This window comes from Cariama cristata, unplaced genomic scaffold (genome assembly GCF_000690535.1).
Source record: "Cariama cristata isolate BGI_N322 unplaced genomic scaffold, ASM69053v1 scaffold2999, whole genome shotgun sequence".
In the NCBI taxonomy this organism is placed as follows: Eukaryota; Metazoa; Chordata; class Aves; order Cariamiformes; family Cariamidae; genus Cariama; species Cariama cristata.
Window position 1 is genome coordinate 1 of NW_009637220.1, and position 15,162 is coordinate 15,162.

Consider the following 15,162-nt stretch of genomic DNA (forward strand, 5'->3'; position numbering starts at 1 on the left):
TGGGAAGGGTGCTGCCGTAGCAGCCTGCGGGCAGCCTGCTGGCCCGGTAGACTGGCGTCGGGGCCGGCGTTTGAACCGTGCTCATCCTGGTCACGCCGGGTGCTAAATAAGCGTGGCCAAAACCTTGCTTTAAAATGGCTCCTTAACCCCGCTGTTCGCGGTGCGGTCAAGTTTTCAACGCACGTTTGCAAACGCTGCGGAACAGCCGCTGAGTTTGTGCCCCGGTGTTGGGGTAGGAGTTACTAAAACTTTTCCCTTTCAGGTGACTGAAATGTTAGAACGGGCTTAACTCATTCCTAAATGGAAGGTAGTGGTGCTATTGTTTGTGGTAACTTCCTGTGAAATGACCAAAAGGTGAATGGTTAAAGATTGAGATGCTGGATTGCTGTGTATGGAACATAGAGGAACACATAAAGCGTACATAACCAAAAATGGTTCTTGCTTTAATAATCTAGTCAAACTTGAAAGGATAGCTTATCCCAAAGCACATTGCTAGGGCCTCAAAATGATCGAGTCAAGACACGTAAAAGGATGGGGGGTGAGGGAAGAGTAATCTTTCCTGATGTACCAAAAAAACCCCCCGATGCCTCTGTTCAGCAGAGCCCGATTGCTTTAAAAGTGCTGATAAGCTGCAGGTTATGAAGCATCTTAGCCACGTGGTGCCATCTCAAATACTGATGTTGAAGTAATATTTTTAAATAGTAAAATTTCCTTTTGTCTCTGAAAGCATAGCCTCTCAGGCTGAGCAGCAGTACCTGGATCAGAATGTCTACAGTATCCCACTTTGGGAAAGGAAGTTAACGTTGTTGAAGGGTGTACACCTTGAATTTTAGGTATTTGGTGCATTCTGACTTTGTAACGTCCAGTGTGGGATTTAATTTGCAGATCCCTGTGCCAAGTCTTTCTGCATGTAGCTGTAAGATTCTGTTAAGGCACAGACTGTTGCCTGATACTGTTTGTCTAGCCTTTATTTGGTCTTCTCCTGTGAAAAACTTACTATTGGATATTTTCTTTGTCAATTTTGTTATATTGATAATTGGATGCAGTTGATGCTGCAGCTTGAACATAGTCTTATCAGAGAGTGATGCCAAAGAACTAGGGTCATTTATGTGCATAAGGTAGGAATGATTTGCTTTTAGTTCACTTTTGGATGCTTTTGTTTGCATTTATTAAAATAATAACATACATTTTAAAGTTAACAATTTTTCAGGAGGGAGCAGTGACTTTTTAACTCTTCAGTCCACATATCCATGTGTTTGAGCATCGAGTGCTTGTATGCCTGGTGTTCTGGATTTCAGTTGTACCTCTTACAGCTCGCACTACTTAGAGAACGGTTGCTCTGCATATGAAGTTAAAACACTTTTGTCCTTGATCAATGTCTGAATAATACCTCACTATTTTTCCTCTTTAGAAATATCAGCATGGATAAAAATGAGCTGGTGCAGAAGGCCAAACTGGCTGAGCAGGCTGAAAGATATGATGACATGGCAAGTTGCATGAAGTCTGTGACTGAGCAAGGAGCTGAGTTGTCCAACGAAGAGAGGAATCTTCTCTCTGTTGCCTATAAAAATGTTGTAGGAGCTCGTAGGTCATCTTGGAGAGTCGTCTCAAGTATTGAACAAAAGACGGAAGGCGCTGAGAAAAAACAGCAGATGGCTCGAGAATACAGAGAGAAAATTGAGACTGAGCTAAGAGACATCTGCAATGATGTGCTGGTGAGAAATAATGAAACTGTTGATCCATTTTTACTTAATGTTGCTGGGTAAATGGTGCTGGGCCCTCTGGGACTACTTCTAGTCTGTCAGTAAAGCTGTGGTCTTCTGTACTATTTCTGAAGGACAGGGTTTAAAAAAATGTCTTGACTTTTCTTTCCCTCTACTGTATTGATTATTTATATACAAATCATCATAGTTATGCTAATGAATTTGGAGACATGTTGAAACATTATTGTGTGTAAAGTAATAGTTATGAAAAATCAATGTATTTCTTTGAGACTGAACTAGATATAGGTTTAGTTTGGGGTTTTCTCCTCCACCCTTCCCCCTTAGTGCAGTATTTATATCCTAGATCACTTTGATTTCTGCAACTTTGGTATGCTGCTCTAGTTGTAAGAGGTAGTTCTTACTCTACGGAAATTGTGCCCCTCCCTGGGTAAGATGATGTAATGTTAGTTATGACTCAGCCATGCAGAAAATTGTCTGCAGGAAGAGGCAGTAGAAATGCTGTGATACCCTCTGAAACTTAACATTTTTAGTAGCAAACTAAAAGGCGGTTCAAGTTAGGCATTTTCTGTGGCTTGTAGTTATGTTAAAATGTGTATGTACCTGGCAAACAACCCTATGTTTTCATTAGGAGACTGGTTTGTGAAATCCGAACCTCTTCCAAATGCTTATTCCAGATTGTCAGGTTTTTTTTCAACTGCATACGCCTGTGGTGCTTCAGCGAGCACACAATTATAACGGATGCCCAGTCCTGCAACCACTTGTGAGGTAGATGTTACTGTCAGCAATAGAATTGTCCACTGGACTGTGGACCCTACTGGTGTGGCATCCCATATGTGACAAGGGATCACGTGCCTGGAGGTGACAGAGTGACATGTGATGTGAGGGAAGTGTTAAATAGCTAAGTATGGGCTTGAAGATCTGATGTTAAATGAAAATTAAGATCAATGAGTGGCATAAATTTTGCTTGCTGTGTAAGATAACTAAATGACATGGATGGTGATCGCTTCTAGAAGACTGGCTCTCCAAGGGTGTGTGAAAGCCAGCGTGGATAACTCTTAAGTCTTGGCTTCCAGTTTAGGCTGGCTTCCATCGATATTGTAACACACCGAGTTTCGTGTGTTTTGTTATCTTGTGTAAGGATAACTTCCACTGTGAAAATGGAAATGCCAAACTTACAGATAGGAAAGAACTGATTTACTAGTTCTTGTGTTGTTAAGTGATGGCTCATCTGTTTAAGCCAGGGAAATAAGGATCCAAATCTGGCATTCTAATTTCTTGTTATTTCTTTTTTTTTTTAATTAATTAATTTTATTAATCGGAAAGTCCTCAGGGGTGGATACTTTCAGTTCAGAGTGATCTGAAATTCTTTTATAACCTATGTTTGGGTTTAAGAAATAAGTTGTTGGGCTTAGAAACCCCGTTTTAAAACAACTTAGTGTTTGCAGTTAGATTGTTTTTTTTTTTCTGATAATGAAAGCCAGATTGAGGTGAAACTAGCTTTTATTGTGCATGCTAAATGCAAAAACTAAACAAAAAACTCGGCTTTTGAGTTTGCTGCAGCAGCTAAAGTATCTGGGAGGGGGCGAACATGGATGGGGAATCTTGTTAAATCTTTTGGATTCAAAATGGACTTGAATTTCTCTTTGTGTTTAATGAGAGATACATACATTATTCAAAGAAATTATTATTCTTTGACATGTTACTACTTCTAGGAAGCTAATGTCTTGCTAATCTTTAGTGTTGCCAGTCCAATTTTTCTTAATAGATGAAGGAAAAATTACTGTCCAGAACAAAGAATGCCTTAGGCAGTGAATAGCAGTAATAAAACTACTTTTTTAGACTTAAGTTTAAAAAGAAAATAATTTTTCTTTTATTCAAGGAGTAAGATTTAAAACTACTTTCAAATGGCATGCACTACCTTGGACACTGCTAATTGCACTGAAGAATTAGATTGATCTTTTAAAACATATTCTTCTTTTCTTTTTGAAATATCCTGTTCACATACATTCTTACTTGCCTAGAAACATGACTGACCATATTGCTTTATTTGGCATGCACTTTAACAGAGAAAAAAGAATTGTGGTGACATACTTAGTTGTGTTTTATCAACAGAAGTCTGTACAATGCTACATACAAATGTAGAACTAGGGGTTTGGATTTTTTTTTTTCAGAACATCCTCTAATTTTTGTACAGCCCAATCTAGTCTGTAACTGTTCACAGAAGTGAAAAACAAAGCTTGCCAAATCTTGATGGGTGTGAAGTATGCCAGTAATAAGACCTGAAGCGTTAACAAACTTTCAAAGCTTTCAGTCACAAACGTTATCAATTACAGTTCAAAAGCAGCGTGGAAACTTTTTTGTATCTTTTATTAAGACTGTGAATCTGTTTGAACTGTTCTATCTTCAATTGCCTGCTAGGCTCTTAAGTAATATTTTATACCCTGGTGTGTTACATCACAGCTGAGTGTGGAAGTGACTGGTGTCCTAACTTCAGTGTTGAAGGGAGGAAACCAATTAAGAGAATGTGTGTGTGACTAGCAGAATGTAGCCAAAGCTGGCTCCTCTGCAGCTTCTCGCTCTCTTCACTCAGTTGTTGGAATCAAATTACTAGTGGACTGGGAGAAACAGCTTCACTAATCCAATAGACACAGAGTATACTAAACTGTGCCTGGGTTCTGTTCCCACCTCTTCCACTAACTTAGTGAATAAGAACAATTAATGCTGGACTTTTTTCTTTCTTCATAGCTATTGGACTCAGTAATAAAAATGTTAGTGGCTATGTGGGTCGGGTCTGACCATTTGTTTTTTTTCTCCTTTACACTGACCTTGCAGCAGGAGAAGCTTGCCACTTCCTGAATCTTCCCTCACTTGAACCTGCTGTGGAGTACCTCTACAGCTCTACAAACAGCTGAACTCATCCTCTTGTTTGCTGCAGCCTCAGAGTGCTGCTGTACAAAGAAGAGACACCTAGAATCTCTTGGTCCAGCACCAATTCTGTCAGATATACACTGGAGTGTATTCAGGTGTAGTAGAACTGACTCTAATTTGGAGTTAGTCTGGTAGTGCTGAAAAACTGCAATAATTGTGACACGTTGTGCATAGTACAAGTTCCTTCCATAGTAACAGTAAAGACTGAATTTCCAGATTCTTCAAGAATAACATAGTGTGTGTGGGGAAGGAAGTACATTGCCATACTCAAGCATCTTAAATGTACTTGAGTATTATAGTAAATTTCCAGCCTCAAAAATTTCATATTGATAGAAGAAATTAAGGTTTTTGTTAAGTACTTTTCCTCATGTTAGCTAAGTGTGCTCTTCACCTCCTGTTTCACTTTCTATAGTAGAAGGGAGTCTGTCTGAAGTACCAGTATAATAATATTTTACTTGTCGTTTCCATAATAAAAATTGTTATTAATCTAACAGGTGTGGATTTTCTTCGAAGTGCTTCTTGCCATTAATTGGAAACAGAGCTGTAACTGAAGTGGTTCAAATTAAATGTATAGTAAGATGAATTTTTCGGCTAATGAGGATTCTGAAGTACAAGGAAGAATGTATGGAGAAGTCTTTGAATAGCTAACATCTGATAATGCTTGCATGTTAGAAAATCTCAGGAGCTCTAAACTACTAGTAGCTTTTAGGCAGTCTCTGAGGTGAGCTAAATGTAAACTAATCACTTAAAACATGACTGGCTATGTTCACTTTAGTATGAATGTAATTCTGGACAGTTACGCTCTCTTCCCTAGGCTGGCACATACCACAGTAGTCCCCTGTGTGTCCTCCAAAGTGTGCTGTATGTGACAGTTCCCGTGTTTTTCCCCCATGCCTTGTCTTACGGGTGATGTCTCTTCTTCTCCCAAGTTCCTCCCCAAGTCATACCTTGAGTAAATCTCTTTGCTTGCAGTGCCCAAGCGCTCTGTTTCACTGAATTTTCCCTTCTGGTTATTCCCCTTAAGGTCTACAGAGCTTCCTGGAACCTTGGCCACTTTCAGCCTTCCAGAGTGACTGTTGCACCTAGGTGCCACACAGCACTTTTCCCCACTTCCTTCCTGCCAGAAAAGCTGCAGGTTGATGGTGCTGTTCAGGACCCTCTCAATAAGACGAATTGTTCGCTTGCTTTGCCACGTTATTTCTTCCTGACTTCATGTTCAGAAGCATAAAATGGTACTCCTGTGCTTACATGATTTAGATTTCGGTGCACTTGTTATGGATAATTTGCTTTTTAGAAGTGGTAATTGTTGTGAGAAGAAAAGATGCCATTAAATCTCAACTAAGTGACTTTAGGTTTGTGATTCTTTCATACATATATTGATTGGTTTTGGATGGGAGTAGGAGAAGGTTTGGTAACCTGTCATGGGGCTGCAGTTCACTGGGGGGAAGGGAGAGTAATTCCATTCAGAATGCATCTAAATGACTTTTTAAAGAACATACCACAGAATTAATGCCTACTGCCATACTCAAATTACTGTAGGACTATTTTCTAGTTGCCTGCAAACATTTAATAGGTTACTATGTAAACATCTATAAAACCTGTTTCTGCACTAATCCTTAATGACAGGGTTAGGAAATTTAGTCTTCTCTCCTGTAGGGAGGCATGCTTTTTGACATGCTCATGTGTGAGTTTTGGGTTGTTTGTGGGGTTTTTTTGGTTGTGGGTTTTTTTTTTTTTGGTCAACCATTTTATGCTCAGTGTGTCCTCTTGATGGTCAAAAGAGCACAGCTAACCTATAGGGTGGTACTAGCAAACAGATGAGTAGACTGCTTATGAGCTGGAGTGACTGATAATACCATACAACCTTCCATGCTATGAAGATACCCAATACTAACAAAAAATTCCGTGTTCTGACTGAAAATTGCTACCTTTAGTTCTGTGGCTCTTTCAAGCTTGCTTAATTTTTTATTTTTAAGTGCACATTGTTTCTGTCCTTGAGATCTGTGTCCTTTATTTTATGTTTTCTGAAAAGAAGGGGAGGTGTTTGTAGGAGCTTCTATTTGCAGAATGTTGACCACAGAAGAGGGGTGGTTAATCTCTTGAAATCTAGGAGTTAGATGCCCAAAATCTTAGTTTGAAAAACTTAGTCCTTACTATTTTAAGCTATTTTGATTGAATCATTTAGGTTGGAAGGGGGGTCATGTAATTCAATTCTGCTCAGAACAGATCCAGTTAGATCACATTGCTCAAGGCCTTGTCAGTCAAATTTTAAATATCTTCAAGAATGGAGATTCCACAGCCTCTCTGGACAGCCTGTCATAATTATTATTTTGGTCACACATGGCGGGGGAACCCAAACAAACCGCCCCACCAACCAAAAAACTCCTTGTATGTGATCAGAACTTATCATGTTCCAACTTGTCTGCTGCCTCTCGCCATGTCACTCTAGACCTCCAGAAAGAGGCTGCCTCCATCTTCTCTATGGGCGGCTGTACTCAGCAGTAAGATCTACTGGTCTTCTCCAACCTGAAGAAACCCACCTCTCAGCCTTGACTTGTACGTTGTGTGCTCCAGCCCCATAATCGTGTTGGTGGCCTCCACTGACCTTGCTTCAGTACATCCATGTCTCTCTTGTACTGTGGAGCCCAAACCTGGACATAGAACTCAAGATGTCATCTCAAGTTGTTAAAATTTGTATTAAAAGATGGTAATTGATAGTGTGCTGGTGGTGTATTTGAAAATAGGTGAGTACCTTTGGTTCACAAATGTTTCTCTGAATGAACTTTTATATATTGCAGAGAAAAATGTTGCTAGGGTTTATTAACTTCCCAGGATGGTTGTAATTTAAGTTTTTAATTGACTCTCCAAGTCTAGCTTTTTCAGTTAGGGTTTGGCTGGTATAAATTGCTCACATATATTGAAGGTAAGAGGCTGAGGCAATTTGCATCAACCTCATGATTTCACTTTGTTAATCCTTTAATCACTTCCCTCATTGTAGCTATACCCCTTCAGGGGGGTTTGGGGTTTGGGTTTTTTTTGGCTGTTGGGTTTTTAGTTTGGTTTTTCTAGTCTTCCCCCGCCCCCCCCGCAGTGAAAGCACTACCTAAACTAGAGCAATTTCCTTTATTTTTTTTTTAAGCAAATGGTCTTTTTTTTTTTCCCAGCAAATTAAACCACTGGAAAATTGTTGAATCTTGGAGAAGTAAAACATCATTCATAGATCAGTTCAAATATGAGATTACTTGTGGTGCTTTTTATTTATTCTACATTGTTCATGTAATTGTTTGTAAACGCATGAAACTTCAGCTCATGTTTGAAAAGATTTTAGATTCCAGCATATATAAGTGGTGGTTGGACTGCATGAGCAAAGGTGAGCTGGTACTTATGGATGCACTTCTTGCTAATGTTAATGATGTTATGTGTGTTTAATGCACCCATTTATCATACAGTCAGCTAAGGTGCTCTGCATAAATGCAAAAAAATATTTAAACATGCAGTTACCGCTGATACTTTTATTAGCTCTGCACACACGTGTGTGTATACACATTCATACATATGTCTATATCCTCTTGCATTTATTGGAAGTAGAATGAATCTTTACTATAACCAATAGTCTGCTGTATTAATTTCACTTGGCATTAATGTTTAATAATTGACTTTGATTTTTTTAAAAAAAAGTACATGGTGCTTATACTGTTCAAAAGCATCCAGGTAACTTGCTTTATTTGACAGCAACCTTCAGTGTTAAAGTACTTCATGAACTTTACTGCTGATACGTGGTTCTAAGCAGCAAAATAAAGTCAATCAGTTTAGTCACCTGTGACAGATACTGTCCTCCTTCTGTGCTGTTGTAGCAAGAACTTCATTGCGTGTACTTGTAATTTTGTGAAGCTGCTAAGTGTTTGTTTCACTGGTTGGTTACTTAGAAGGCTAAGGGTAGAAACACTGCATTGTTAAGATACCAGCTTTTACTGTGCTTGTGAAAGCCGTAAGTGGTAGAAATACAAAATTTAGAACATGAGCAGAGTTAGTGCATTATCTCTGGACATCCATATAAACAGATGCCACACTATTTCTGGTTTAATCTGGAAACTGCTGTCTGGTTACTATGCACTTGACAGAAGTACGTGTTTCTGAAACAGGTTCTCCAACACTTGTTCTTTGCTGTAGGCAGACAGAGCGGCTCCTGGCTCTGAACCTCAAGTTGGTTGTCTGTTCAGGCAGTAGCTGACTACCATTTTGAAATAGTTTGAGAAAGTTTGTCGTATTAAAGTTCATTGAAGAGCATTAAGATTGTGATTATTTCTTAAACTTGTTTTTTTTACTGACTGTCAGCTCTTGTGTAGTTGCTTATTTTTCTTGAAATCTGACAGAAGATTGGCAATGTCTCTTCTAATGAGAAGTAATAATAAGTCATGCTGCTGCTAAGAGAACAATAAATTCTTAATTTTTTTAATCAGATTTGATGCAGCTCACATGAGACAGAGCAGTTATGGATTGGTTTTTCTTTTTCTGGATGTTGTTACACTTTGATTATGCAGGTAACAAAATATTTAACAATGGGAACCTGATCTCTTAACTGATCGGATTCTCCTAGTTCAATGAAGGCTTACCTGGCTAAAATGGCATTTTGCTAATAAAATGCTTTTATTAACATTGTATGTGATAATGAACTCCTAATAGATACGTTGTCTACTTCAGGAGGTTTCACATCTGCTCAGAGTGCAAGCTGCTAAAGATAAATGGTTCCTACTTCTGTTTCTTACCAAGGATGAAAAGTGTTACATCATGTTAATGGGGGTTTTAGTAGTGTTTCTTCAGAGACCAAAACTGAGGAGTTTAAGACAGCTAGAATGTGTTCTGGTTTGGAGTATAGCCACAATAGCTATCGCTTAGACTTACCTATCTAGCAGAAACTCTCATCCAACTCAGATGGTTTTAATTTTGTATTATCTCACGTTTCTCGGAAGATGCTCTCTTCAAAGAATAATGATCAATGCATTTGGCACCATTCTATTTTGTTGCAAGTCTCCAATATTCAAGAAATAAATTGATGAGGTGATGCAAAAAAAAAACAAACACAAAAACAAAACCCACACCGGGTAAAAATTGCATATTGACTTTTATCCTCAGTGGAGAGTATTTTGTGTATTAATGTCTATAGCAATACCTCAACAAGTTAAATACTTTTAATTCTAATTATTTTTCTATTAAGTTTCTTATTGGCTGCTGCCTTTCACATGAGTTTTCTCAGACCTGGTTACTAAACTGGAGAGGTATTTTTACCTATGCTTCAGAATGTGGTTCCTTCACTGTCACATGTTTGTTAAGCATACTTTGGTAAAAACCTGTAATGATTGGCATGAAGGACTTTTAAAAAGTATTTTGAATAATTTCAAAGAGTATATCCTGATAGTAAGTACGTTTGCTTCCCTTGTCATAAGTACTAATTGGAAAGCAAAGTGGTAGAAGGAAGAAGCTAGTAAAGGGCATGGTAGTCTGAGTTGTGGAGGGTAGATCTGCAAGGAGAGCTACATGTATGGCTGTAGAAGGGTGACCTGAGATGCTGCTCCTCATTGCCTCTGTTCCCATCCTTTTCTTTTTATGCAAACCAGTGGTCGGTCTGTCCGTCTGTGCCATGTCTTCCCTCTAAGCACCCTGTAGGTGTTCTTAGGGCATGCACCTACTTCTTGCTGACATAGTTCTGTCCCCCAGCGTACGTGTCAGCATGAAGATGATTTTTTCAGTGTGTCCTACTTCTTCCATGTTTTCCTCTTCCTGCCCATATGTGATACTGCTTTTGTTCTCTTTTCTAAAGAAACACATTTAGACTGTTTTAGTAGTATCTTTTTTGTATAAGCTAAAATTTCTTGCCATTCTTTCTGTTATACAGGATTCCCTTTTCTCCATTAGTCCTTTAGTTCTTTTTTCAGTTACCCTCTCACTACTTAGGCCTCACTTCCGTTTTTTTTCCCCTTTCCAGATCTTCACCGGATTGACCTCAGAAAAACTGCTAATCAAGTGCATCTTTTTCCTACTCTTAACCAATCCCGGGTGTCCCCGTGCAACAGTGGGAGATGTGACATGCATAAACTCTGCAGTCGAATTCCTCCCTGCCCCCTGAAGGTCCTTTGTCCCAAATTCTGAATTCCTTCCCTGCTGAGGCTCATTGTTCTCACCTCATCTTTTCCAGCCAGCTTTCTCTTCCCACCTCTTTCAAACTTCTGCTGCTGTCTGTTTGTGTGGGCAGCCAGTTTGATGGGGAGGGAGAATAACTGGTACTGAGAACAGGCAGCAGGCTTGTTCCCTTCCTCAGCGGATGTTTCACCAGAGATCTCTCCACTGCCACAGCAGCCACTAGTATTTGGGAGATTTTCTTGTATTCCTGTTCTAGTGAGCAAATGAGTAGATAGAAATCTTTGGCTAGCCTTAAGCAAGAGGCTTTGCTTTTGGCTGGAGCAGAAGGCTGACAGCAGAACCCTTGGTTTTGCCCCAGGAGGGTTGGAGGTCACCCATGAGGCAGGAGTCGCAGAGCCCTTATCCCCAGCTCTGGGTAGAACTGTAATCAAAAGCAGCATAATGAGCCTGTCTGAAAACAGCCTGGGTTTAGGAAGACGTTGTCTAAAAATATTCCCCTTAAACATACAAATGTTTGTAATTTTCCTCCAACAATTCAGATAGACGTGTAAAGAAAATTTCTACTGGCCACAGGTGGCTTGGTTAAACCCTTTGTAGTGTGTGTGCCAATCCGTGCAGCGTAGCTAATTGCACGTGTTGTTTTATAGCCTGAGTAACTTTCCTAACTGCGGTGCCGAGGCAGAAAACACAGACATGGAAAATCACATGCTAGCTTTTTATGGGAATGATAGGTGTCTTGAACTTGTCCGACACAGGTGGCCTACTTCCATAACTTTGTCATCAAAATAGAAGTCTGTAAAAGAATAGCTTAACAAAGGTGTGCTACAGTTACTGTGCTGGTTGGGTAGTGGGTTCCGCTTGATGAAACTAGGTACATGTAGCTCTTCCCACAAAGCATGTACTTGGAAACACTGACATGAATCAATATTTTTGAATGCCTACTCTAAGTACACCTGATAATTTATATGTGTAATTCTTTAAAATACTGATGCTCAGCTGTGCAGGTAGTCAGAAAACAGCAAGTCAACAGTGTAACAGTACTGTGGATAGTTTTTTGTCTGATGCCGTAAAGGAAGGGGGTTTGTCCTGGGAGCATTGGAGCACAAGGGGAGCTTGGAACTCTCTGGGTTGCAGTTGGTAAGTGTATCTTGATACATCTGGAAAGCTGACTCTTAAGATTCAGTAGACTAATTTATTGCTTGTTCTAACACACTGCTTCAGCTGGATGTCCCTTTTCTTAATATCCATCACATCTTCTTTATTTTTCTTGCCCTCCTCCCCTGCTCACCTTCTTCCTTTGCAGGGAATAAAGTAGATACCTACCTGGATGGTGTGAAAGTGCAGTGGGGGCTTTTGATTCCTGTTTGGAAATGGTACTGAAACTCTTAAAATCTGGAGTTACCTGGTAGTCTTCTAAAAGAAATGCAGACTCGAGTAGTAATGCTTTTATAAGCTGAACTTTTTTTTTTAAAAATGAAACTGGGAAGTAGGTTTAAGACAAAAGTAACACTTTTTCATGTGCAGTTAGTCAAGTATCTCCAGCTGCTTCTCCATAGTGTATTGTGAGTGTTAAGGTTATGTTGATGTTAAGGGGAGTTTGGACAAGTGTGTGGAATGTGGATGAGAAGCCTGCTGAAGGTTACTGCTTTCAGAGAAACCACATCTGGCTCAGGAATTTCCCTAGGTGTTGATGGAGGCTAATGGAAGCATGATATTTTCTTTGTTTCTTTATGTATTTTTCTAATGGCATCCTCTTTTGGGTAGTGTTTCAGGTAGGTTAGTAGACAGAAGCATCCAGTCAGCCAGTACAGTCCCTTCTGTGTTCTTGTGATGTTTTGGAGAAAGATAATGGCATGCTGCTTAAATCATGAAAACATTAAACCATTGTCAGTTAGTGTGAAATGTCAAAAAAATAGGTTTTCAGGCTAAGTTTAAAAAAAGATACAAAGTTTCTTTCATGTCTTCCATGAATTTAAAAAAAAAGGAGTTCTTCCATGTCTTCTTCATCCCTATGCCATATGCTGCAGATGGATGACAAGTGAATTAAAGTTCAGCTAATACTCTTGTGTAATTTAACTAGAAATAATGCCATAACTATGTCAGATGGCTTTCGATACTGCATGAAAACAAAAGGCCTGCCCTGTTACCTCTCCTGGTTTCGGCTGGGATAGAGTTAACTTTCTTCCTGGTAGCTAGTACAGTGTGTTGTGGATTCATTGTGAGAATAATATTGATAACACACTGATGTTTTACTTGTTGCTGAGTAGTTCTTATCCTAAGTTCAGGACTTCTCAGTTTCCCGTGCTCTGTCAGCGAGGAGGTACACAAGGAGCTGGGAGGGAGCACGGCCAGGAGAGCTGACCCCAACCAGCCAAAGGGATATTCCATACCATAGAGCATCATGTCCAGTATATAAACTGGGGGGAGCTGGCCGGGAGGGGCTGATGCTCAGCCATCGGTCAGCAGGGGAGGGACACTTGCGTTGCGGTTTTCTCTTGGGTTTTATTCCCCCCTCTTTATCTCCCTTTTCATTACTATTAGTATTAATATTAGTAGTAGTATTGTATTTTACTTTATTTCAGTTATTAAACTATTCTTATCTCAACCCACAGGTTTTACCTTTTTCTGATTCCTCTCCTTATCCCACTGGGTGGGAGGGAGGAGTGAGTGAGCAGCTGCATAGTACTTGGTTGCTGGCTGGGGTTAAACCACAACCTTAGGTCTGAGCAAAACTGATACTGTTTAAATTAGCTAATGTTTATCAGTGTATTCTTTTGGATTTTTGCCGTTCTGCAGCTTGGTTCTTTTGTGCAAGAGCAGTTATCTTTTTGTTTCTCCAATAGTTCTAGAGTTTTTACCCAACAATGTATCTTAATTATTAATTTTTGATATTTAAAAACAAAGTTCCTTGTTCTTAGTACTTTAACTATATATTACCTGCTCATTTACAACTATATTTTCTAGAATCTGGTGATTTTATTCTTATGGCCTGTTTGTCAGGAGAGAAGTGTCTTAAATAGAAAATTGAGCTGTTCATGCAATCCCCAAGTGCATTAATAACTATCTAAAGTTCCGAGGCAATAACATGTACTGAGACAGAGCCTTTAATAAGAGGAAATATGCACAGAACTATAAGCAATAAGGCAAAACTGACGCATTTATTTTAATGCTTTTATGATGAATTTGGGAATAGTCTTCTGGCCCACACAAGTCATTTGTCAAAGATGTAAGCAGATGCTTTTAAAAGAAGGGTAGTTTTAGGCTTCAAGTGTCAGGAAAGGACTATTCAAGTCTTTATGGGTTGGCTTCCTGTATTCAACTGAAATTCTCACCGCAACTTGACAAACTGAAGCGTGTCTACTTGCAGTAAGAAGCAGGCAGACTTTTTGGAGAGGATTGGGTGCTGGTTTTTGTTACACAGAATTACTATTTGCTTTGCTTCCTTCACACTCCTGAGTTTGACAGCTCTTACCTTTCAGACTTTAACTTGCAAAACCACAGGAACAAGTCCGTAGGACCCTACATCAAAATAGGCTCAAAACACATTATGCTTAATGTTGCCATCTGTTGACTGTGTCTTGCTCTGGCAAAAGCGTGTGTAAGAATGAAGAAAGCGAATCTCTTACCAGTTTAACGTTTAAAATAAACCAGGATTGACGTTCTCCAGTAGAATAATAAAGTTGTGTACATGCAGCCTCCGTTATGTCTTTGGAGACAAAGACTTTTCTGTAGTACATACTTGCTGGGGGTGGGAGAACGTACCAAATTTATGAGACTTCTTATTTATGGTATGTGTGAACATGGCTGATGCCGCTTGAGGTCGAATGTGCTGTCTGTCCCAGTCCAGAGTACCAGAAAGCTGTTAACTTAGTCGTAATCACAATTGCAGATGTGGAGCATTGAAGCCTGTTCTTTTAATGGCCAGCATATTAGTAAAGCATTGATATTCAAAGTTAGTACATGCCTGTTTTTTTGTTTTTGGTTTTTTTTTTTTTTTTTGTAAAAACGGGTAATAATTTTCTATTAAGTCTTTCTGGAAAGACCATGTATAACTTTGCTATGAAAAGTATTTAGAAGCACTTGTACAAGCTGTTACAGGTTTTGGCTGAAAACTGCTCTAAGAGGCTCCTGCATCTGCCTAATTGACTACAGTGCTATGGTTTGTTTCACAGAAGTTAGATTCTTACTGTCAAATTAAAAGCTCTGAGAATTATTGGCTGAGTAGTTGTGGGGTTTTGGGGGCAGGGAGTGGTGTTTTGGTTTTGTTTAAAAAGCTGTTTCTACCAGATTCTGATTGAGGGACCGTAATTAACTGCCCATGGAGTTGTAGTTAGTGCATATTAGTATATATCAAAAATGGCTGGGGATTTAA

At 39.3% G+C, this 15,162-nt stretch overlaps 1 protein-coding gene across 1 annotated transcript in view; it reads left to right on the forward strand.

Annotated features, from left to right (window-relative positions):
• The first annotated feature begins 1,203 nt into the window (after window positions 1-1,203).
• Window positions 1,204-15,162, forward strand: part of YWHAZ (tyrosine 3-monooxygenase/tryptophan 5-monooxygenase activation protein, zeta) — a 26,746-nt gene continuing 12,787 nt past the window's right edge. Inside the window, exon 1 of the mRNA XM_009708197.1 lies at window positions 1,204-1,715. Within this exon, the coding sequence (XP_009706499.1) occupies window positions 1,422-1,715 (294 nt within the window). The 5' untranslated portion in view covers window positions 1,204-1,421. The remainder of the gene's footprint in view (window positions 1,716-15,162) is intronic.